Source organism: Eriocheir sinensis, chromosome 67 (assembly GCF_024679095.1).
Source record: "Eriocheir sinensis breed Jianghai 21 chromosome 67, ASM2467909v1, whole genome shotgun sequence".
NCBI lineage: Eukaryota > Metazoa > Arthropoda > Malacostraca > Decapoda > Varunidae > Eriocheir > Eriocheir sinensis.
In genome coordinates, this window is record NC_066575.1 from 1,491,961 (window position 1) to 1,517,812 (window position 25,852).

General features: G+C 44.5%; 1 protein-coding gene across 5 annotated transcripts in view; it reads right to left on the reverse strand.

Moving 5' to 3' along the window:
- Positions 1 to 1,572: 1,572 nt before the first annotated feature.
- Positions 1,573 to 25,852, reverse strand: part of LOC126987903 (adenomatous polyposis coli protein-like) — a 129,416-nt gene continuing 105,136 nt past the window's right edge. For all 5 annotated transcript variants that reach the window (XM_050845406.1, XM_050845409.1, XM_050845405.1 and 2 more), the window contains exons 21-23: positions 11,542 to 11,692; positions 10,331 to 10,570; positions 1,573 to 9,632 (exon numbers count right to left, since the gene is read on the reverse strand). In XM_050845406.1, the coding sequence (XP_050701363.1) occupies positions 5,100 to 9,632; positions 10,331 to 10,570; positions 11,542 to 11,692 (4,924 nt within the window). In that variant the 3' untranslated portion in view covers positions 1,573 to 5,099. The remainder of the gene's footprint in view (positions 9,633 to 10,330; positions 10,571 to 11,541; positions 11,693 to 25,852) is intronic.

The following is a 25,852-nucleotide window of genomic DNA, read 5'->3' on the forward strand; positions in this document are numbered from 1 at the left end:
TTAAGAAGTGTTCTTGTGATGATCCCCACCTCTAAGACCTGTCAGCCACCTGTCCCAGTCCTATGTGCCTATCGTACCTAGGCTTAAACGTGGCTATTGATGGGGCGGTTACTACACTCTGGGAGTGCATTCCAGGGGTCAATAACCCTGAGGGAAAACCAGTTCCCTTTCATTGTGGTGAGCAAACAAACTGGCTGTTGTTTCAAGGTTATTGTTGATGTCATTTATATACACCAGGAAAAGGAATGGTCCCAGGACTGAACCTTATGGTACTCCACTTAGCACTGGTAGCCAACCTGAACGTTCCTTCCTGATGCATACCTGGTGAAATCTGCCTGTAAGAAAGCTCCTTATCCAACTCAGAACATCACCGTCTATACCTATAGCCCTCAACTTGACCATCAACCTCTCATGGGGAACTCTATCAAAAGCCTTCTCACAGTCAAGGTAGTTCACATCTACACAGTGTCCGCAGTCCACAGCGTTGGTCAGGTCGTCTAGGTAGCTCAACATATTAGTCAGGCAACTCCTGTTTTTTCTAAAGCCATGTTGTGCATCCGTTATGAGCGTGTTGTCTGTGAGGTGCTGTACTATGCTTTCTCTGATGATCTTCTCCATGACTTTGGATGCTATGCTGGTCAACGATATTGGTTGGTAGTTGAGTGGATTTGCCATGCTCCCTTTCTTATGTATGGGTGAGATGTTAGCCTTCCTCCAGTCAGGTGGCACATCACCAGTCCTCAAAGATGTTGCATATATGTCCATGAGTGGAGCACACAGTATGTCAGCACATTGCTTTAGTACATAAGGCGATATTCCGTCCGGTGTTGTGCGAAATAAGTCGACCGACAAATAATTAGTAACATCGGTATCTGCGCATGCGCGGCCTGACAACAACAGAGCTGCGAAATAAGTCGAAGCCAGATGGTAAGTAATTTGTTTCACAGCTTTAGTTAATGGATTTTAGCTAGAATATTATCATCTGTAGGTTTTCATATCAACAGAGTATCTCAAATACTGAATAGGCACTGTCTTGTCATGCAGAGTGCTGGCAATATGCCCCAGAACATTTATGTGATCTACTCTATTTTTTTCTTTATTTATTGTTGTTATTGAAATATGCAAATAGAAATTTTATGAGTCAGCACATTTAATAGTTGAAGTAGATTACTGCAAATAAGTGTGTACGTTGCTTGCTTTGCATGTGGCTGTGTGGTTTCAGACAAATTTTCATTTAGCAATAGCCTATGGAGAAAGTAGCAACACCATTCTAATGTAAACCCCAAACAGACAACAAACCCCAAGACATGCATAGAAAGCCCAGCAGCATCAGTTAGTCAGTTAATTAATGTCACCCAGCACTGATGTCCCAGATGGGTGCAATGGCCAAGATTCCAAAGAGGGCCTCATCAGCATTCAAACAAGTGAAGTGAGGAACCGCACCCATAGTATACCAGATGGAAAAAATGAGGATAAAATTTTTGTCAAATGCTGATTACTTACAAAAATACTAGAGTAATATTGTACTACTAATTCATCTCATCTTTCAGGTAAGGAGAGAGAAAAATGCTGTACATATAAGTATTTAATTTGTCATAATACTATATTTAATCATATTGTAATAAGGAAGAGTTCGATATTGCAATAAGGGATAAGAAGAAGAAAGAATGCTGTACTCAGCAACCACAGCCAAGTCCAAGTTCACTCCACCACCACCACCACTTCATGCTGTCAATCTTTACACTATGATACAATGTATTTTGACTAATGTACAAGGATATACACAAATAAATACAAATTGGTCCATTTTAAATATCAGTGTAGAGTATCATGCAATGGAAACCCGGAAGTCTTTACAAAAATCAAGAAAATATGTATAAAAGCACTATACAGCAAAGGAACAGGTTAAAACAGAAACGTGCCTATGCGAAACCTATGGAACCACCTCGTAACTGTCAAACATTAATTATCACGCACTATCATTGACTGAAAACTGTGAGTAAGTGAGTCTAAGGTAGCAACTACAGTGACATGTCTTCAGTGCACCACTAGTGTTAAGCCACAAACACTCCCCCAACGGTCCACCGCCCAGCAGCCTGGTCTGGAGCATTGCTCTAGACGGCCCTGGCAATGTGGCCGTGTGGTGTGGCCTCCCCTGACCACCTGAGAGGCTCTTGTTAGTTGTGGAGGAAACACAAACATTGAGGCAAAATAATAACATGCTGGCTATTATTTTCCTATGGACCAATATCTGAGAATAGCTAAAGCGAACACCTGCAGTGATTTGCTCTTCATATTCAATTTCAGAATCATCATACCTGTCTTTAAACAGACCAGAAGACATAACTTCACTGTACTGAATATAAATATTTTACTGTATGGCAAATGAAGTGCTCTCAAAATTATACAATTTTTCATACGATTGTTGATATTCATACAACAGTAAACTTGTAATTTGTTTTGTTTTTGGCCCATCGTCACTTGAATTATCCTTTAAAATTGTTTCTATTATCCTGGGGAGAGTTAAGTTCTGCCTGAACCTGTACATCACATTAGTGTCCTAATGTAATCAGATCTTGCAGACACCCTTTGTTTGCTCAGCTTGTGTCTACCTAGCTCTTACAAGTACACAATTTACTCAAGCTTCCTGAATACACACAATAATACTTATCCTGTACAAGAGTTGTATGAAGTCTGGTAAGGGTTATTCTTCATTATCATTAATGTAAATGCAGTTTTATAGATACACAAAATATCTTATGGTAATCTATTTTACAGTCAATCTCAAGTAAATAGTTTTGTAGCATCCTTACAATGGGCGGGGTTGTTCTGCCTCTATAATATTGCACGACTAAGCCACGAGCAAAGTAATCCTGCCATGTATCTTATTCTTGTTTTCATTTCTGATAATGTTAAATTAGGCACCGAGTGTAAATTTTCATTACTATACAGTATTAGTCACTTGAGGAAAGTAATGTCAAAGCATTTTGCAAGTGAAATATGCAAAAAATAAATAACACATCTTACCACTATGATGTGCCATTATCACGGGATAAACTGTGATACGGTGCATTATAAAGATATTAGCACTCCTCTAATTGTTGCCCTAATGCCCAGCCTTACTTTGCTTTGAGCAAACTGAAAACACTAACAAGGAACCACAATATACCCTTACATTAAAGAAAGGGCTGGGTATCATTAACTCGTTCAGTATGTACTAATATTAATAGTCTTCCTTACCCTGAGATGCAAGAGTTCTTAAAAAGTTTTGAGCCTTACTATAGTCTGAGAATTCGTGTTTTACATGTGGGAAAATCTAATTCAATGTCAACGAATTATCGAATAATGGTTTTATCCTTTGCTCCTTATTTACTCGCGAAAAACACAAATCACTCCCGTGAACACGTCCCTCTGGTGCACGGCCGCCACGGACCGGTGACCACGGAGAGTCAGCCGCACAGGCACCGAGTCCCCACGGACACACTCAACTGTCACGGACACACACTCACCACGGAAAGTCAGCCGCTTACACAGCTACCACACACACACGTCATCACACACACACACACACACACACACAGTCACGACACACACACACACACACACACAGTCACGACACACACACACACACACACACACACACACACACACACACGTCATCACACACACAGTTACAACATACACACAGTCACCACATACACACACACAGTTACAACATACACACAGTCACCACACACACACACTCACAGCCACCACGTACAGTCACCACACACAGTCACCACACACAAAGTCACCACGTACAGTCACCACACACAGTCACCATGCACAGTCACCACGCACACACAGTCACCACATACACAGTCACCGCGCACACAGTCACCACGTACACATAATGAGATCACGAGCCTCGCCATCGTCGGCCACCTCCACATCACCACGACACTTACAGACAACACGTTACGTATTACTCGAGAGGGTGACAAATGATAAATCAGACAATGAACACCTAAAGGTTTAACTTACTTGGCGGTATGGCACGCGGCAAGGGTCGGCCACGCCTGGCCCGCCTCAGCTCCGCCACGTGCCGCCATGACTGCTGCACGGGTCAGGTGTGCCAACCCTCGCGGGGAACACTTAACTACAATAATACCAAACCAGCTAAATTATCACTTTCTAATGATTAAAGCATACATACTGAAGCTTATCTAGCCTCTATTTAGTACATTATCTTTTATGAATAACCACATACCAGACTTCATACGCTTTTGCACAGGACGTTTTTTCTGACGTTTAGGAGATGAAATGTTTACTGAAAAATCAAATATCATTTATTGAAAATAAAAAATACAAACAGAAAAGTGTGAAAAGCAATAGAATTATATACACAAAAGCTCTACAAACAAATAAATAAAACGCAAAACAATCGAACACGTAAATGCATGTTTTCTTAAGTCATAACAAAGCTGTCCGAACATAACACTGAGCGGAGTCGGTCTGGTTCGCTTCTGTTCGTTACGTTCCTGGACGCCTGTCTTGTTCAGCGGTGGTGGGGTGCGGCCGGGGGCGGCAGACCCCGATTGGTGGCCTAGGCAGCGTCAGGCTCAGGAACTCGCCCATGCTCAAGGGTCCATGACGAAACATGACACTGGACAACGCGGGAACAAAACACTAAATGCTGGGAAATGCACTAAAGTAACAAGGAAGGATATTATCATCTATCCCTAAGCACTGTATAATAGTAATTAAAATGGTGTATATGTGGGCAAGTTATATACAGTTAATAGAGTAGTTCCAGAGCCTGATTGAATTTTCCTACCTGTGGTGTGGTGGGTACAGCCTACAGCCTACCTAGGCCCATTTTGAACTCCTCCATAGCGGCACGGCAGCACTGGCGGTCCTTGAACAGACCCCAGTCAGCCCGTGCTTTCATTTTCCAAGCCTCTGCGTTCCCTGGGTAGAAGAAACAGTACTTTTCCAGGGTAAGTGTGAGAACGAAAGAGTGGATCCTAGAGGCGCTAGCTTAGCCTGTGAGGAGCTGCCCCCGCGCCCCAGTGGTCCTCGGGATCCTGGGTGTCCTGGGCACGGCGCGGGGGGTGGGGTCAGGGTCTCCAGGCACCCGTCACCACGCTGGGGTCGGCCGCGTTCCCGTTGTCATCCCTGCCACACGGCGTGTTGGAGAGGTATGACTTGGAAGGCTGAGGTATGCGGGTGACAACGCCAGCACGTACCTTGGGCGCGGGCACGGGCGGCTGGTAGTTAAAAGGCGGAACAATGGCCGATTGTGGAGGGGACTTGACCCGCCCATCCTCCTCCACCACGATGAACGACCCCAGGCGAGACAGCCGCTTGGCCCGCGCCTCACTGTCCTCCTCCAGCTGCCCAACATGCGCGCCGGGCGGGTGTGTGGCGGGACGCGGGCGGAGCTGCACAGCCTCAGAGGAGCGTGGCGTTACCTCGCCTACGCGTGCCCGCGTTGGACTCACAAGGCAGTGGGGACGCGGGTCTACCGGCGTCGTGGCCTCTGAAGGCGGCGAGGACCGCGTGTCTCTGCCTCGCAGTTTCGCCAGCTTCAGCCCTAGTCGAGTACGGCTCTTACCTGCCTCGCCAGTGCTGCCCCCAGTGGTGCCGCCATTGATTGAGAGTTTTTCGTAGGTGGAGCTCCGTACGAGAGGTTGCGGTGGCGTCTCCTTTGCAGCAGACTTGGGCCTTGTGATCCACACTCGCTTGTCTGCTTCTTTTTCCTTTGGTTTGGTCTGTGCACGCTCCACTTTTTTCCATAGGCTAGCAATTCTGCTGGTCACTTCTTTCTTTACTGTCTTCTTGGGTACGTCGTGCTGCCACTCTGCCACATCGGAGGAGGTGGGCGGTAGTGCATCCCGCGTGAGGCTGGCTGACTTGTGCGTAGGAGGTCGACCCTTGGTTGGACTGAGATCTTGGCTGCCACTCTTTGGTATCACAGTGCGAACACCTGGACCTGGCAGCCCCGGGGTGGGCTGGACGATGTCCCGCCGCAACCTTGTCTTCACTGGAGCTCGATTAGGCGTCGCAGTTTTTTTTAAGTCTGCATTGTGCTCTGGGCTTGGTGGGGTGTCGCTATCATCCTTAGTGAAGGTGTTTTGTCGCTGCAGAGGTTTTGGAGGCTCCGGGCCAGGTCTTGCCAAAGACTTTGATCTCGCAGGCCGGGTTGTGAAGCCGCGAGAACCGGGTCCTAATCTGGGGCTGGAACCAGCACTGCTGCCTGTCGAAGAACCTGTGTTCCGCCCTGTGGGGCTCTCCTCACCGCTGCTGGCTCCCTTTTGGATGATAGAGGTATGCCGTAGTGCCGAGGCTCTGGTGGCGCGGGGCAGCTTGGGCGAGGAAGGCTTGACAGGTGAGGCAGAGCTGGGCCGCATCCCAGGGGGCTTCATGGCGCCACCATTTTTCACGGTGCTGATGGCGGCACTTGAGGCAGGGCGCGGTGGAGTGATGTACTTCTTGGCACTCGAGTACAGTGGCTTCCTGCGCCCTCTGATGGCCTTACCACCCCCGTCGTCTTCCTCTGAAGGTCGTGCTGCTACGGCCTGGCCGGGCTTCACAATGCGGGGCCGCCGGATCACATGTGTTTCTGTGTCCGCCTCCTCCTCCTGGTCGTCATCTCCTTTATCTGGAGGGTCGTCATCAAAGTCCTGAAGAAAATTTCGCATCTCTGACTCATCTTCATTTGATATCAAGCTAAGGGTTTCAATGTCGAGGATGTTCTCTTCACTGAGGAGATCTGACGACTCGCTGGTCATGGCCTCTCGGGTCTCATTAAGGGTGCAAATTACAATGTTGGCGTCCTGCTGCAGTGCTTCCAGCTGCTCTGCTGTCAAGTCCAGCATTTCGTTGCTGTCTTGGAAGTCCATAAGCGGACTGTCATCTGTCCCATCTTTTGGAACATCATCTTCAGCTGGCAAGTCAATAGCCTCAGGCGTTATGTTAGCCAGAGGGACCTCGATGGTTCGGGTCTGATAACGTTCTCTATCCTCCTGCCGACGCTGCTTAAGTGACTGTTTAACCTGCAACTTCGTTGGCGGTGATGAGGGTGCAGCCGCGTCAGCTTCAACCTTTACTGGGGATGCTTCTGGTGTTCCTTCAGGAGAGATTTGTGCTGGACTAATTGTGTGAGTCTGGAAGCGACTTGGGTCCAGCAGACGACGGTTCTTAGGTGATTTCTTAGGACTTATCTTGTCCTGCCCTTTGCCACTTGATGAGAGAGAGTCTGACGGTACACCCTCCACAGTGCCATCTGATGACGATATCGTTCTTGTCCTGAAACGCTCAGCATCTTCTTGGCGCCTCTGTTTTGCTGTTTTGGCAGCCACTGGGGAGGATGGAAGGGCCTCCACTAATGTTGGATCTGTGTCTTGGGAGGGTGTGGCATCAGACGATACTTCTCCATCTCCGCGTGTAAAGGTACGGAACCTGTCTTTGGCCAGTTGTCTTCGCGAGCGTGGTGTTCCCTGTCTGTTGGGTGATGCATGAGCAGAGCCGCACTGTGGGGAGGAGAAGCCATCCTGGGGCAAATCAGGAACATCTGCCGGCAGGTCATCAGCGGCAAGTTCCGTGTCGCTGGCAGGACCAACTGTCTCCTCGTGTTCTGTTATATCTGTGATCTCCTGATACGTCGAGGCCTCGTCCCCACCTGTCAGAGTGAGTGTTGAGGCGGCATTGAGAGCCTCCTGCTGGAAGATTGCTGCCAGCTGCCTAGCTGGGGCTGCCACCATGGCTGTGTGGTCTGCTGGTGGGGAGGGCGGGGAGTCACGCTGCTCAGCTACCTCTGATGTTATGGATGCCACGCTGATCATAGAGTTCTCCATGTCATCATCCATCATTGAGGGAGGAGGAATGTTGTCCACATTAGAATGGCATGAACTTACCATGCTGGCCATGTTCTCAGTGGAGCCGTAGTCCTGCTCCCCGAGGGCACGGCGCACCATCTCCGGCATACGGCGGGTGTGGCGGCATTCCAGACGACGGTGGTTGGCACGGGCACCGGCACCGCGTGGCTCCTCAGTGCTGTTGGTCAGGCTGTTGGACATGGATGCCAGGCTCCCCATGGCCGAGGGTGGCTTAATGTTATCGATGCACGCGTCAGAGGCAGCGCTCGTAATACTCTGTGACATGTGGGATGTCTCATCACTACTGAGGAGCTTGGCCTCACCAGCCACAGCCCTGGCCACCTTCATGGCTTCCATGGCTAGAAAACCAGACTCTGACATGGAAGCCGTGACGGAGGTGTCAGAGCCTCGACCATCTGATGGAGATGACTTGTCAGTTGAGTTCCTTGGCTCAACCCAAGAGGGTTTTTCTTCAGAGGAAGATCCAATCCCTTCCGCTGACTCATCACTAGCCCGGGGCTCCAGCTCTGCTACCTCCTTCTCCACTGCATTCTGGTCCAGCACGGTTGCAGCGCTCTCTTCACTTGTACGATCACTCCTCTGCTGACAGATCTCTGCTGTGGTTGCTGTTACTTCTGAGTCTGCCTCAGTAAAGTCAGCAGTACTTTCCTCCTCCTCCTCCTCCTCCTCCTCATCCCGATCTTCAAAGTCTTCCTCCTTGATGTGCCGCTGAGCACGTTCATTCTTCTCGCTCTGCTCGGAGTCCGTGTGCAGCTTCGAGCTCTCTACATCTGCTGTTGGCATGGCGGCATCTGCATCCACGGTGTTTGCAGTTGCCGCCGTCGCTCCCGCGTTTTTTGGCTGGGAGGGTTGTTCATCCCTGCAGAGAGTAAGACGCTGCATGGGCACACCAGGAACAAGGCGCGCCGGTGACCGTGACGATGGGGCAGGGATGCGAGAGCCACCACGCCGCCTTCTCCGACTGTGGCTCTCCAAGTCAGACTTGCTCTTGGGCATCCCCTGGCTGATGCACTGCTGCAGGAGAGCCTGCTCAGTGGGGGTTGTCTCCTCCCCAAATGACTCCACGGACAAGGAACTCAGCGAAGAGTTTCGTGAGAAGCACACAGGAGTGTCCTCTACGCCGTAGTTACGGACGCTGCCTGCCTGCTGTCCACTGGGCGCCTGTAGGATAGCACTCTCCTCCTCGCCCTCAATAGAACTTAAAGATGAGTGTCGAGATATAACGCCAGGTGTTCCTTCCACTGCGAACTGTCGAGGCACCTCCTTCTCCCCATCTATCTCCTGTCCCCTGCTCTGGGGTGCCCGAGACCTGCGGCCACGTGGGGACTGTGGTGTTCTGGCCCTTGGTGGTTGGGCCTGGGTCTGTGAAGACTGGGGGGCCTGGGAGCGCGGGGAGCTGTGGGACCTTGGGCTGGGGTCCCTGCTGGCCCTGTTCCCCTCGTCGTCACAGCTGAGCGAGGAGAGGGAGTCAGCCCGGGAGAAGGTGGCCGGCGTGCCCTCCGTGGCCCACATGCGGACCTGGTCCCCTGCAGCATCTTCATGAGCAGGCCTTGGCGATATCCTGGTGCCGCCCACCTTCACAGCAGGGGTGACTCTTGCCACAGGGACGGGGCGGTGATGCGGGGAGTGCCGAGGGGAGGCGAGGGGGGGCCCAGCCGGGGGAGGCGCCCCATGAGAATGAGAACACAGGTGACCTGCTCCATGTCGCTTCACACCAAGCTTTACCTCCTTCACCTTAGCACCGGGCCGAGCCTGCAAGGGAAAAAGCTCATAAACACTTATCACTGGCCTGCGAAGGTGGCCAACAGCCCAAAACAAGTACAGTGAAGGCTTGTCAACCTTCAGAGGCTCAGAACCAAAGAGCACCATCACAATTACACCAACAAAAGTAGTTTCTGGCTACTGAAGAATATGAAAAATGTTTACAAAGGAAAAGTATAGTACAGTCACGCACAAAAAAATGCACATATAAATATAAGCGCTAAAATATCTTGAAGGACGGACCCTGCACTTTCCATCCAGAGCTCACCATCAAAACACATTTTCTTAAACATTTATCAACATGTTAAGCCAACCAGTTGAATACATCAAAAAGAGGGCAAAGGGAGGAGCTCAGCTTACCATTAATTCATCCAATAATATGCATTGCATTGGGGGGGGAGAGGGAGGGGAGAGAAAGAGCTTACCCATCAAGTTATTCATTTGTAATTTTAAGTCAGTGGATAGGAGAGGCTATCTTACCTATTATATTAATTCAGACAAACCATCATTATCACACCAGTAGAGGAAAGAGTGAATGTGAGGTATATGGGAACAACCTTACCTTTAGGGAAGAGATTGAAAAGGAACAGATCCCTGCAGTCAAGCACAAGAGTCATTGTAGCTAATACAGGCATGATAGCCAAGAGCAAGTTGGAGGAAGGGCATGGCAGTGTTTGTGGAGGTCTCACCTTGGGCATGGCCGACTGGATGCACTGCTCCAGGAGGTTGTCATTGTCGGAGGAGTTGTCACCTGAGTCATTGAGGCTGGGACGCTGGCCCGAGGCGTGGCGCTCCTTCCGAGGCTCCTCACCCGGTATGGACAGTGTTGAGAGGTCCGAAATGGAGGCAGCATGGGAGATGCTGGCGGGTGTGTCCTCAGTGCAGTAGGTTCGAAGGGTGTCTGCCCCCCAGACCCCGCCACCAACACCCTGGAGGGGGCTACAGTGTCAGCCTTGCATGTGCATGTGTGCTTTGCTGCATTACAAAGGCTTCAGCACTGCCTCTCTTATTTCTACTAGTTTGTCTGAACAAGAGGAGGCAAGTGAAGGGCTTATATTTTACATATATTGAATTAAAGGAATCAGCTGCATGCTGCTCCTAAATAAGATTACAAGCAAGAACTAAAATTCCGAATAACAAGCAAGAAGAAGAGTTCCAAATAAAAATGATTAGGCTTAGGTTTTTTTTTTTTAGTTTCTTGGATTTTAATCTTCGGGGGCAAAATGGTTTATTCACACTGTGTGGCACGACTCCCTTAAAGTAATAACGTATATGTCCCTGCATTATTGGAGCCTTTGTTAGTGTAGGAGGCGGCAAGTGAGGTCTGCTGGGGGCATGGCAGCTACTCTGCAGCGAGTCCGACAGATGAGTCATATGCTGAACATGGCATTTAATATTTATTTACATAGCAGTTTAAGGTGTCTTATTCTACAGGTGGCTCTATTCCCTAAATACAATAAAAAATATATTTGTTTAACCACTGAGAAGCTAATTTATACATATAGCTTTAGATGTTTAAAACTAAGATCATATTAAAAAAAAAAAAACATATGACAAGGCTAAGCAAAAAAAGAGGAAGACTCAAAATGTTCTGGGATGGATAAAGATGGCAGGGCTAAAGAGCAAGATTAGCAACTTACCTGTCACAAACAACTAAGCCTTCCTGCACTACACTCACCGAGGGAAGGTGCCGGGGCTGCTCCTTTCCCTCATTCATCTGACTCGTGCTAACACCCACCTGCTGAAGCCCAATTAAAAGGCCCATTCTAGGCTTTGGTGAGGATGCAAACCTTGTCCTGGGTGTCTGGTAGGTAATGCCTCTCAGACGTTCCTCAAGGTCGTACTCTTTTACCGAACCTGCCTTACACACCTAACCAAGGAACACAAGACAAGGGTGTACCTGCTGGGCATGGCTGTGGGCGGGGCCGCTGGGTATCTGGGTGGGCAGGTTGGAGGCTTTCACCACCGGGATGCCTGAGCCTCGAGGGCGAGCGCTGGGCTGGGCAATACGCGAGGCGCCTCGACCCGTGAACTGCTGCTTGTTGCGCCGCCTGCGAGGAAGGAAAATGTGGTTAGTGGCGGTCAGAAAAACGAGTATGTTGCAAAGAATATAATGGAAAAATACAAATAAACCATGTATTGTAGATGTAATGAGGTATGTCAGCTTAAGATGTACACACTATTTCTCCATCCCCACATTTTATTTTCTTAATGTCTAGGGGGAGGCCGGCAGGTACCCCCCCCCCTCCCCCCTGTTGTGCATTCATTCCTACCATTGTATCTTTTTAGTTTCCTGGTGCTACCTACACATGTATTACTAGTTGTATAATCCCATTCTGCCCTGCCTGGGGGTTGGGATGGCATGTTCCTCCCTTCTCCCTTGTTGTTTACCTGCGACAATAAACTATCAATCAATCAATCACACTGGTAAACCTCTCAAGACACGTGTGGTGAGTAAAGGAAGTGTACAAGAGATCTCTCAAAAAAGGTGGAGTTAAGGAGATGTGGAAGAGATACAACTGAGGCAGAGTTATAGACAGAATGAGGTTGGTGGGGTGAATTTGCTAAACATGTAAACACCGGTGCCCTCTGCCAGAATAACAGGAGAGATGAATAAGGGGAAAGGCAAAAAGGACAGACAACCAACGCAGTGTAATCAGTGCGGTGAGGTTGGTAAGGATGGCGATGATACACAGGACGCAGCAGTTGTGATCAAGGATAAAGGAACTAACTTTCTTCACCCTTCGTAGGTAATAAAGTGATTCACAATTCAAGCATAAAAAGAAGAGGGAAAATGTGGTGAAGTAGATACACAAGCCAAAGAACATAAAGAGAACTGCAAGTCATGTGTGATAAAAAGCTCTGTAATAATGATAAACAGGAAACAGGTGTATGAGATATGCACAGGTTCACGGGAGATGCAGTTATTCAGGTGGCAAGGGAGACGAAAAACAAACAAACAAACAAAAAACATCTACATATTTATTTACTTTTTTTTTCACTTTCTCGTCTACATAATTGCCAACTTTCATCTTTCTGTTCAAGTGATAAATATTTGTTCTTTGTTCATATATGAGAAAACATGCGAGAAAAGTGTCACAAAATTCCACAAAAAAAAAGATAAAGAATATAAATGAAATATTATTCCATTACAACGAAACTGCAAATGAAAATGGCAATGGTGAGATATTTTTTTCCTGACGCTTTCCCTCTTTTATTTCCTTCCATTTGTTTCCCTCCTTTTTCCTTCCTCTTATTTTCCTTCCCTTCACTGTCCTACACTTTATTCCGTTCCGTTCCGTTTTTCTCCCTTTCCTTCCCTTTTCTTTCACTTTCCATTCCTTCAGTATTTTTCCCTTTCCTTCATTTATCCTTCCCGTCTCTTTTCCATTTTCTTTTATTTCTTTTCCTTTTCTTTCCTACTTTATCTCCTGTTTCGTTCAATTTCGTCAATCTCATCAATTTCCTTCCCTTCAATCCTCCTGTCTTATTATCTCCTCCGTTCCTTCTCTCTCTCTCTCTCTCTCTCTCTCTCTCTCTCTCTCTCTCTCTCTCTCTCTCCTCCGTGTGCATCTCACCTTGACCTGAGCACGTGACACACACACACACACACACGGGTTGGCTGAGGGATAAAAACCGGTTTGTCTGCTCAACATTAAGCCTGTACGGAGTCATTAGCCTATGTACAGAAGGAAATGAAGTACTTGTTTACCGTAAGCCTATTGTCACGCCTCGTGTGTGTGTGTGTGTGTGTGTGTGTGTGTGTGTGTGTGTGTGTGTGTGTGTGTGTGTGTGTAAACTTCCTCCATTCCTCCTTCCACTGAACTATAACGAATACAGAATAAAATAGAAGATTAAAATCATTGACGGTCTCTGAATGCATTGAATGTACAGGAAGTCATCTGCATAAATCAAAGAAATAAACAAATAAAAGTAAAATAACGAAGATCTTACCAAAACGAGAGAGAGAGAGAGAGAGGGGGGGGATAACAATATACATGAAGGAAACAAGAAAGAATAAACATAAACGATAATTATGGTAAAAAAAAAAAAAACGTAGGAAAATTCGTCACGAAAGAATGTCAAGGAAATTAAAAACGAGAAAATAATTATATCTATTTTTGGAATCATGGATATACGACTTGGTGGCACGCAGAGGAGGAGGAAGGGGAGAGTGAAAGAGTGGGAAAGGAGAGGAAAGTGCATGGAGGAAACGAAAGGAGAGAGAGAGAGAGAGATCAAAGAGAAGAGGAAGGAAGGAAGGGGAGGAGGAGATGGAAGAGGAGGTTTCTAAGAAGTGAGGAAATAGAGGGAGGGAGGAAAGGAAAATCAGAACACACACACACACACACACACACAGTAATACATGCAGCAGAGGCCAGACAGTCACACAGTCAACCCTCTCTCTCTCTGCCACGTACACAATGCCTTCTACCTCCCTGCACTTTTATTTTCTCTCTCTATCTCTCTTTCTCTCTTCATATCATTTTCTTCTCCCTCTTTTATTTCTTATCCTCCCATTCTCTTTTATTTCTTATCATCCCATTCTCTTCTCGCCACAATAGACTCACGAACCCCTTCCACTTTGTCCCGTCCATTATATTACTCCACAAAACACACACACACACACACACACGTACACACAATACCGCCACCATCACCATCGTCATCATATGTTTCTACTTTCCTTCTCTACTTCACACCACTCCGTTCCACCACACTCCATATATCACGTCACGGCGGGTTACTCATATAACTCCTCTCTCTCTCTCTCTCTCTCTCTCTCTCTCTCTCTCTCTCTCTCTCTCTCTCTCTCTCTCTTGCACAGGGACACAATTCACACTCCCTTTCGTTTAGTTTTTTTCCCTGTTTTTTCTCATTCAAGTATTCCACCGTCAGAGGGATCATTCTATTGTAAGCATCCATATCATACTCCCCTTCACTTGTTCTTTTTGTGATTCGTCCACTTCTCAACTCATCCACATTTCTTGCATAATCAGAAGCTTGTTTTTCCCCCTTCTCTCCAGTTTACACAACCAATCCATTACATCACTACTGACACATATTCCTCTCTACTTTCCTCTTGATCTACTCCGTATAGTCAAGCACAGATCACTCCACTAAGATGTTATTTCATTTCACTTTAATCAGCAATATACATACTCGTTTTCCAGTGGCTTGTATGTGTCAATCACGCTCTCTGTTACAAAGTTATGACCAAGGACACAACACTCCTCGCGATCGCACTCCACCCGCCTCAACAATACAATATACTTTTTTTTTTCTCATGAGTGTTGGCCTTCACCTCCCTTCCTCTCTGCCAACTCTCCCCATGTTTTCACTCTATACACTCCAATCAACATTATTACACTGCTATTCCCTTTCTGCTTTATAATACACGCCTTTTTCACGTGTATATATCAACCTTCTCCAATAAACCACACAATATACACTCACTTTCTTCACTTCCGTACATACACTCCTTTTTCACGTGCATATAAATTATTAACCATTTTTAATCAACAATATACACTCTTTTTCCTTTCTAATATATATTCTTTTTTCACGGGTATAATTAATCATCTTTATTTGCTCAACATAATCAAGCACATATGATACTACCACACGTTGTCTTTTCACTCCACCCACTCCGCCTAGGAACACACAGGGGCGGCGGGGAAAGAAAATGGGAAGGAGGAAAAGGGGAAAGGGATACGAAACTCACCCGCGGATGAAGTTGATGAACGCCAACATTTCGCTCAACAGGTTATGGGACGCACGTACAGAGAGAGAGAAAGAGAGAGAGAGAAACACTGGCTAGCTGCGAAAGGGTGGGGCGGCGGGGCTCGCTCAGCTGTCTGTCTGTCCCTTCCTTTTCCTTCTCCTCCTCCTCCTCCTCCTCCAGCTGCCTCCTCTCTCCGTCCTGCCCCCCGCCTGCCGCGCCGCTCGCCCGCCTGCCGCGCCAGGAGCGAGCAGCATCACCACACCACCACGGACAGCACCACCACGCACCACACTGACTCAAGGCACCAGGAGGGCGGAGGTGGAGGCCGCAGGATTCTCTCTCTCTCTCTCTCTCTCTCTCTCTCTCTCTCTCTCTCTCTCTCTCTCTCTCTCATGACGTCACAAGTCACGCCCCAGCCTGCCTTACAGCCTCAACCACAGCTTATCGGGTTGTGGCCTAAGCTTCTGAGGAGGAGGAGGAGGAGGAAGAGGAGGAGGAGAAACCAAAGGAGACGAAGGAGGAATAATTGGAAAAGACGAGAAACAGTAAGAGGAGAAGAGAAGAAAAAGGAAGAGGAAAAGGAGGAGTAATGGGGAAAGAAGGTAAACAGTAAGAGGAGAAGAAGAGAAGAAGGAGGAGGAGGAGGAGTAATTGGGTGGTGGTCGAAGTTGTCCCTCCCACACCCACATCCACACACTCCTACACACCTCCTACACCTGCTCCCCTCCGCTATCGACCCCCTCCCCCTCCACCACCACCGCCACACCTCTCTCGCACCGTGCCTGCAACACACCTGAAGCAGAGCAATGCAATACCAGCTGCATGCGAGCCACGATTCCTTACACAATACAACACAAGATAGACCACGAAACAACTCGGCCCGGAACACAACACACAATAACCCAACACAACACAAAACAACCCACATGACAACCTACATCACAACACAAGAAAATAATAACGCTACCCACAACATAACCACCGTGAATCATAAAACAGCACAACCTGCATAACTTACATACATCATAACACAAGAGAACAACAATAACAATTTTTTCCCCCTCGTAAGCAATGCAACTTGAAGGAATAACTTTTTCTTTTAATGAATCGACTTCTAAACTTTTTGCATCGAATTTGATTATAAAAAGGAGATTATGAAAGTATTTGACATATATAATAAAAAAACAAAGAGGCGATAAATAAAGTTTTCGTAGATCATAATTATAACGTTTACCACATACGACCTAGTGGAGAACGTTGGGAAAGGCCTATATCCTGCAGTGGACTAGCAATGACTGATGATGATGATGATGACACCTGGCAACTCTCTAGCTAAGCACAGGTGTCCACTCCTCCACCTTGACCTCCGGATGGCAATTAATTATGCGCCAATCGCTTAAATTTAATGCGATAGTGTGTGGCCTCGTGACATCAAAGGTGTTAAATATTGAATAAATTGTAATAATGATGATAATAATAAAAATTGACCTCTCTTTCGGCCACCTCTTGATTCTTTTTTTGTAGGAGCAGCGAGTAGCGGGCTTTTTTTTATTGTGGTTTCCTTTTTTGTGCCCTTGAGCTGTTTCCTTTGTTGTTAAAAAAAAATCCGATACAAGGATCTCGCCGAATTATCTCAACGTCTTTCATGGGCTTAGAATAATTCTACTTTTTTTTTAGAACACGTAACATTTCAACTTCATTTACTAGTCTTTGTTCTCTTCCATTCCTCTCTCCTTCTCTCTTCAATCCTCTGTCCTCCTTCTCGCCCCCTCCTCCTCCTCCTCCTCCGTCAAGTATCATTAATATATCTGACCTGCAGGTGTCCTATCATCGCCCACCCCACCCCACTCACCCTCATCCTTCCCTGACACCCCTCTTACCCCTCAGAAAATCCCTCCTTTTCTCTCTCAGTGTCTCCCAACTCTCTCTCTCTCTCTCTCTCTCTCTCTCTCTCTCTCTCTCTCTCTCTCTCTCTCTCTCTCTCTCTCTCTCTTTCTTCTTTCCCCGTTTAATCTTGGAAAGCCATTCTAGATTCTCTCCCTTAATCTCCATTCTCTTAAATTACACTCTCTCTCTCTCTCTCTCTCTCTCTCTCTCTCTCTCTCTCTCTCTCTCTCTCTCTCTCTCTCTCTCTGACCTTCAAAACATTTAGTGGGTATCATGATTTCTTTTTCCATTATATTTCTCATAATTTATTTCACATTGTCCAGGACGGTAGAGAAGATGCAACGTCATATGTGTGTGTGTGTGTGTGTGTGTGTGTGTGTGTGTGTGTGTGTGTGTGTGTGTGCTATTTCCTCTATTAACGATGACATTAAGGATTTCTGGTTTTGTTCTTTATTGTTTTGCTGGCAGATTTTGGTCAGCTTACTATTATTATTATTATTATTATTATTATTATTATTATTATTATTATTATTATTATCACTACTACTACTACTACTACTACTACTACTACTACTACTACTACTACTACGACTATTTAACTCTACTGCTTGTCTTCCATTTTTCCATATATTGTGAAGGACTTGCACGTTACTCCACCACACCATCCAAGAAAGTAAAAGTAATAATAAAAATAATAATAGAGCAAAGAGTGGTAGGGTCACGCTCCCGTTCTGGCTACACTTGATAATGTTTCTCGGGCAATTTGGGAGTCGCGGAAAGAAAGAGTTTATGAATACGTTTATGAGGAAGGGTGTGGCGAGCGCGTGGGCGTGGCCAGGAGGAGGAGGAGGAGGAGGAGGAGGTAGGTTAAAAGGGTTTCCAGGACAAAATAGATCAAGGAGGAGAGAGGAAAACTGGAAGGTGAGGGAGAAGAGGAAAGTAGGAAGGGAAAAGGAGAAGAGAGAGAAGAAGGAAGTCAGAGAGGGAGAGGAAGGGAGAGGAGCAAAGTAGGGAGAGAGGAGAAAGGAGTGATATTGAAGAGGGAAAGGAGAGGAGGGAGAAGGAGGAAAGTGACCGTCGAGAAGCCAATAATGATGAGTATAAAAGAAGCCTGCTCTCTCTCTCTCTCTCTCTCTCTCTCTCTCTCTCTCTCTCTCTCTCTCTCTCTCTCTCTCTCTCTCTCTCTCATACAAAAGACACCAGTAACACTAATGACCACATCCTAGCAAGTTACACCCAATAATTCGTACCACACAAGGTCAGTATCAGGAGCGATGGTAGCAGTAGTAGTAGTAGTAGTAGTAGTAGTAGTAGTAGTGATAAAAGTAAATAACTACACAATGCAGGCACTTGACACACAATGAGAGAGAGAGAGAGAGAGAGAGAGAGAGAGAGAGAGAGAGAGAGAGAGAAAGGCAGGGCAGGGATGGAATGGAGACTTGGGAAAAATAAAGATTTGAAATATGGAAGACATTACACGCACGAAAGAGGAGGAGGAGGAGGAAGAGGAAGCAGCAGCAGACACTGGAAAAAATCGAAACAAAACAAAAAGAAAAAAATCGAAAAAAAAACTTTACATGCAAAAAGTAGGAATAAGAGATGGAGACGAATAAAAAATGGGAGAAAGTGCATGAGGAAGAAAAATATTGATAAAAGGAGTGAGTCATGAAGTGGTCGACCTTCCTTTCACTTCCTTCCTGTTCTTGTTGTTGTTGCTGCTGCTGTCATTGTTGTGTTGTTTATGCAGCTGACAAGTCTGTTGTTGATACCCGAGGTCCTTCTAATAAAAGATTCATAAAACGCAAACCCGGACAGGACCAAAGAACCCAAGCGAGATTGTGAGGCCCGAACACCGTTGCCAGATTGTCGTACTCAGAGCATAGTTATTTACCGGTTTCTGACGTCTAACTGTTGTCTAGAAACATCAGGAATTAACTATTTTAACGATAATTATAAGTGAATCTCCTTATTGGGGTCCACGAGACAGTTTTGGGGTCGGAAGTCGGTAAATATAAGAGGCTGAGTAAGACAATCTGGCAACTTTGATCCCGAATCCCTTTTCTTATATTTTTCCTTAACTAAGCCTGAGGGAGGGATGAACCTTGACCGACGCTTAATCTGAACCAGCGGTGAATACGAACATTGAAAGATTTTAATAGAACACAAAATGAACACAACTACGGAGACCTGCAAGGAAAATAAAGTTCGAAGTATGACAGAGGATAAAAAAAAGGAGAATATAAAATGGGCCAAGAAATATATAAACTTAAAACGATTTGTGAGCCAACATTTGAGTTCCCAGATTATTTATAAGCCAAATATTTGAGCATGCTTATACGCAAAACAAAGAAAAAACACTAAATTACACGTGAATCTAATATAAACAGGAGTAACAATAATACATGCATAAATAAATAAAAATACTATAAATGAAATAAGAGAATCTCTAAGTCACCAATGGACCGAGAAGAATTAAACCCCATCAACAACAAACAAACAAACAGACACAAAATCAACCCACAAACACCTAACAAACAAACAAACAAAAAAATAAACTAAGAAGACCCAACCAAGAAAACAAACGAACGAAACCACACACGAGCCGAAGCACCAAGGCATCGAACCCTCCTCAGTGAACCCCCAACACGACGCGGCCATAAAAACGAACCTTGCCCCTGAATCTGATCTTCCTGAACGTGACTATACCGTAAAAAGGGGAGCTAAACGGCCCCTTCGTATGGACAAGGACACAACAATCTCTCTCTCTCTCTCTCTCTCTCTCTCTCTCTCTCTCTCTCTCTCTCTCTCTCTCTCTCTCTCTCATACCCTATATATCACACTAAAACATACATATCCTTTTTTTTTTTCCAAGGCCATCTTGCGACCAGCTTTCCGTCGGATAAAATAAATTTGAAGATTAGTGTTTGAAGAAAAAGATAAAAGGAAGGAAGGGAGGAGGAGCGAAGGTAGAAAGATTTGGAAGGAAGGAGAGGATAAGAAGGGAAAAAAGAGGAGGGAGGGAGGGAGAAATGAAAGGATATGAGGGAGGAGAGGTTGAAGAGAAGGAGGGAGGAGGGAGGGAAGGGCATGAGGGAAATGAGGTTGAGATGGAGGAAGAGTAGGAGGCAGGGAGGAAGGAGATGAATACAAAGAAGGAACTTAAAACGAGAGGAAGCCGGAAAAGGAAGAGGATATGTGAGGGAAAAAACGATACCACTGAGAAATAAATAAAAAATGTATCAATGAACAACTGTGATACTGATACATGAGATAGAGAGGAGGAGGAGGAGAAAAGAGAAGGAGAAGGAGGAGGAGGAGGAGAAGAAGGAGAAAGAGAAGGAGGAGGAGAAGAAGCAAAAAAAAGTAGTAAAATAATAAAAAATAAAAAAATTGGAAGGAAAAAAATCGAAACAAATGTAAGAAAAGAAACAAGAAAATGGAAAGAAAAATAATAGACGAGAAAAGCAAATAAATAAATAAAAAAGATGCAAAAGAAAGTGAAAAAAGCAGCAAAACCAAGAGGAAAAATAAGAAGACGGGGCCACAGACGCCTCCTGAAGGGCCATGCAAATACTCCCTTCACGACCAGGCGCTCATGAAGGAGAAATGACGTTCTTAGGTCCTACGTATATAGCCTTTTTTTTTTTCACCCTAAATATCACCCTCTTTTCTTATTTTAGCTTTGGTTCGATTTATTTGTCTTATTTAACCTTAACAGAAATCTAGTTTGTTAGGACCCAATATTCGATTTTTTTTTTCCTCTCATTGTTATCATCTCAAATCTATCTTCCATTATTTGATTTTTTAATATTTTTTCACTTTAAATATTATCCGTTTTTCTTCTTTTAGTTTTGGTTCGATATTTGTCTTATTTAATCCTTCAAAACATCAATTTAAAAACGACCCTATTCTAATTTTTCCCTCTCAATGTTATCATCTCAAATCTATCTTCCATTATTTGATTTTTTACTATTTTCTCACTTTAAATATTATCCGTTTTTCTTCTTTTAGTTTTGGTTCGATATTTGTCTTACTTAATCCTTCAAAACATCAACTTAAAACCCTATTCTAATTTTTCCCTCTCAATGTTATCATCTCAAATATATCTTCCATTATTTGATATTTGACCTTTTTTTCACTTTAAATATTATCCGTTTTTCTTCTTTTAGTTTTGGTTCGATATTTGTCTTATTTAATCCTTCAAAACATCAACTTAAAAACGACCTGCTATTCTAATTTTTCCCTCTCAATGTTATCATCTCAAATATATCTTCCATTGTTTGATATTTGACCTTTTTTTCACTTTAAATATTATCCGTTTTTCTTCTTTTAGCTGTGGTCGAATATTTGTACTATTTAACCCTTGCAAAAATCTACTTAAAAACGACCTGCTATTCTAATTTTTCCCTCTCAATGTTATCATCTCAAATATATCTTCCATTATTCGATATTTGACCTTTTTTCACTTTAAATATTATCCATTTTTCTTCTTTTAGCTTAAGTTGGATATTTGTCTTATTCAACTCTTCAACACATCAACTTAAGAACGATCAGATATTCAAATTTTTCCCTCTCTATGTTTTCATCTCAAATATATCTTCCATTATTTGATATCTGATAATCTTTTTTCACTTTAAATATTATTCGTTTTTCTTTTCTCTTTTTACCTTTAGTTGAATGTCTTATTTAACCCTTCAACACATCAACTTAAGGACGATCCTATATTCTAATTTGTCCCGCTATACTTTCACATCTTCCATTATTTGTTATCCTTATACAAAGACATATTTTGGGGGGTAGGTTAGCGGATAGGTTAAGTTAGGCAAGTTGAGTTTATAATGGCGTTACAAATTCTGAGTTTCCTTCATAACAATATAGTTTCGCCCCTCTTACGGTTCTCATATGTTAGTGTTACGTTATTTTTGTTTGTTTTAGGACAAGTTTACGTGTCTTTTTACGATTCTTATTTTCGAGGAGATTCATTTTACTGCGCTCTTTACCACCCAAGTCATCTTCATGCACGTAATAACAAACTTCTGTGTGTGTGTGTGTGTGTGTGTGTGTGTGTGTGTGTAACTGCGTCCTTTCCACCTGCTTCCTGAGGTGGCTCGAGGCTCTTTAAATCCATATTATTCATGTTTTATGGCGCAAAAAAAAAAACATATTTACCCAAGTGAAGCGAGGACCATCTGGGGGCCATGAAAGTGGTCTCTCTCTCTCTCTCTCTCTCTCTCTCTCTCTCTCTCTCTCTCTCTCTCTCTCTCTCTCTCTCTCTCTCCCTTATCTTCCTACTTCTCCTCCTCCTCTTTCTCACAATCTTTTTTTCTTCTGCTTATTCTCTTATTTTACTCTTTTTTCCTCCTCCTTATCTTTCTCATTATCATTTATCTGCTTCTTCTCTTCTCATCCTTTCATCATCCTTCCTGCGCCTGTTCCTCCTCATCCTCTTTTTCACAATCCTTTCTCTCCTCCTTCTCTTATCTTCACTTATTTTCTTCTTCCACATCTTTCATCCTCATTCTCTTCCTCCATTCCCTCCGTACATTCTTCCCCCATTTACCAAGTTTTTGCATTTGTCTTTCTTTTATTTCCCGCCTCTCTCTTTCTCTTTTTTGTGTGTGAACTCTTTACTTTATTTCCTTCATCGTTTTACATTTTTTATCTCAGTTTTTTTCTTTTTTATGTGAATTCGTTTCCTTTATTATTTTCCTTCGTTTTACGCTTTTTCTCTGTTTTTTTTCTTTTTGCATGAACTCGTTTTCTATATTTTCCTCCTTCGTTTTACACCTTTTTTTCTCTCATTTTTTTTCTTTTTGCGTGAATTCGTTTCCTATATTTCCTTTTTTCGTTTTAAGCTTTTCTTCATTTTTTTTATTTTTTTTATTTTTCGTCTTATTCCTCGCACGTTTAGCAAAATAATGTGTTTCTGTTCTTGTTTCGCTGTTATTGCCTTCCCTGCTTTATTATTATCCCTCCTCCTCTTTCTTCCCCTCTTCCTTTTCCTCTCCTCCTCTTACACTTTCCCCTCCTCAAGCTCATCTTCGTTTTTATTTTCCTTCCCCTCCATCTCCTTTCTTTTTCCTTAATCTTCTTATTCATGCCCTTTATTCGTTCTCTTGCTTCTCTTCTTCTTCTTCTTCTCCTCATTTTCCTCTTCCAACTCCGGCACTTCTCTTCCTCATTTACATGTCCGTTCTTTTTCGCCTCCTCCTCCTTTTCGCCCACTCTTCCTACTTTCTTCTACATTTCTTTTTCGTCATTTATTCTTTTTCCCTTCGTTTGTTGTGATTCTCTGTGTTCTCATAGCCTCCTCCTCCTTCTTCTTCTTCTTCTTCTTCTTCTTCTTCTTCTTCTTCTTCCTAGCACGTCTGACAGTAAAACTTCAACTCACGTAATTGTTAATAGATGACTTAGGAGGAGGAGGAGGAAGAGGAGGAGGAGGTTATATCTTGAGAGGGGCCTCCATGTGTGTTGAAAGAAAGGAAGGAATAAAGGAAGGAAGGAAGGAAAAAGAGAGAGAGAGAGAGAGAGAGAGAGAGAGAGAGAGAGAGAGAGAGAGATAATAATGGACAAAAAAACAACACTCAGAACAAAGACCAATCACAGGTGGACAAGATGAATAAAAAGAAGAAAGTTTATACAATCAAAACGGTGATCAGCCTTTTTTTACATTTTTTTTTTATTAATTAACTTCTATATTTTTTTGTTATTATATTTTCTCTTTACTTTCTTAACTTTCCCTTCATAGCGATCACAAGTTCCCTCACACTCTTCTTCCTCTTCTCTATCCTCTTCCTCCACTTCTTCCTTCTCCTCCATTTCATCCTCCTCTTCCTCCTCCTTCGCTTTTGCATCTTCTTTATCGTCTTCCTCCACTCCCTCCTCCTCCACTTCAACCTCTTCTTCCTCCTTGACTTTTGCATCTTCTTTATCGTCTTCCTCCACTTCCTCCTTCTCGTCCATTTCATCCTCCTCTTCCTCCTCCTTCGCTTCTGCCTCTTCTTCATCCTCTTCCTCCACTTCCTCCTAATCCACTTTAACCTCTTCCTCCTCCTTCGCTTTTGCATCTTCTTTATCGTCTTCCTCCACTCCCTCCTTCTCCACTTCAACAACCTCCTCCTCCTCCTCCTTCGCTTCTTATTCCGTTCCCTTCTCCCGACTTTGCATTTTCGAGGGAAGAATAAACTGGAGGAAAACGGAGTGGGCGTGGCGCTGGAAAGAGGGAGGAAAGGAGGCAGCGCAAGGAGGAAAGCAGGAAAGGAAGGGAAGGAAAAAGGAACGAAAGGGAGGAAGGGAAACGAGGTGGGTAGGGAAGGAGGGCCGTATAGGATGAGGAAGGTGGAGGGAGGCTGTATCCTAACTCAGAGGATTCCGGGCTGAACTTTTCTTGGGACATACACTTCCCTTACGACGACGAGGAGGAGGAAGAGGAGGGAGAAGAAAAAGAGGAAGCAGAGGAAAAAAATAGTACCTTCAATTGCGGGCTTTTCTTTTCTTTTCTTTTCTTTTTTTGCCATTGAGCTGTTTCCTTTACTGTAAAAAAAAAAAAGAGTACCATCTGTCTAGGAAAAAAATGTGACTGGAGAAAAAGGAAGGAATAAAGAAAAGGATCGTAAAAAAAAGAATATGACAGACAGAGAATCATAAGACAATTCCGAAGACGTGTTATTTGGAAAGATGAAGCCCCCATGGAGTCGAAGTCAGGACCAACTGATTGTGTAAGCGGACCAGCAAACCACGCCACCAGAACCGCATTTTGCCTACTTTGCCCTGTTGTGGATTCGTAACTTAGAATCGAAATAAGACAAGCGACCCAACACACAAAACAACAAAAACAAGCAAAACAAAGCTAACCGAACACTAACACGTCTACGAATCGTCGACTTAATAGTAAAATCTCAAAAAAAAAAAAAAAAAAAATCTCAAGTAATCTTTTTCTTGCATTCAAAGAAGGAAAACTAATCACACATTCTTTTCTTTCTCTTAATAGTCCTGCAAAGATGAGAGAGAGAGAGAGAGAGAGAGAGAGAGAGACCAAATGAGGTTCCAAATTATTCCCAGCTCCAGTGAAAATTTACGAGGTGAGGGTGAGGTGTGGGGGGTGAGGAGAATGAGGTGAGGATGAGAGAGGTGAGGAGAATGAGGTCAGGATGAGAGGGGTGAGAAGAATGAGGTGAGGATGAGAGCACACACATCCTCCGCACACCATTAGCGAGGGAAATTAACACCTCAGACTAATTAAAACACGCAGGTAAGATGAAGCCCAGGTGAGGGGAGGAACACTAACCTCTACCACTGGAACCTTCAACAGCAGAAAAATATCAATCCTTTCACTTACCCAACGCCATTATCCATTACCCTCTTCCTTCCCCTTAATAGAAATGTAATCCCCACTTTCCCTTCTGCTCTCATAACATTTTTTTTCCCTCTTCTTCGTTCCCTCTCTCTCCTCTAATAGAACTGTAATCCCCTCTTTACTTTTTCACTCGCTTACTGTACATCCCCTTCCCTTTTCCTCTATTATTTTCACTCCCTCCATCTCTATCGCCTCTTTCCTAACATTCCCTCCCCTCTTTCTCCTCTATTATGTTCACTCTCT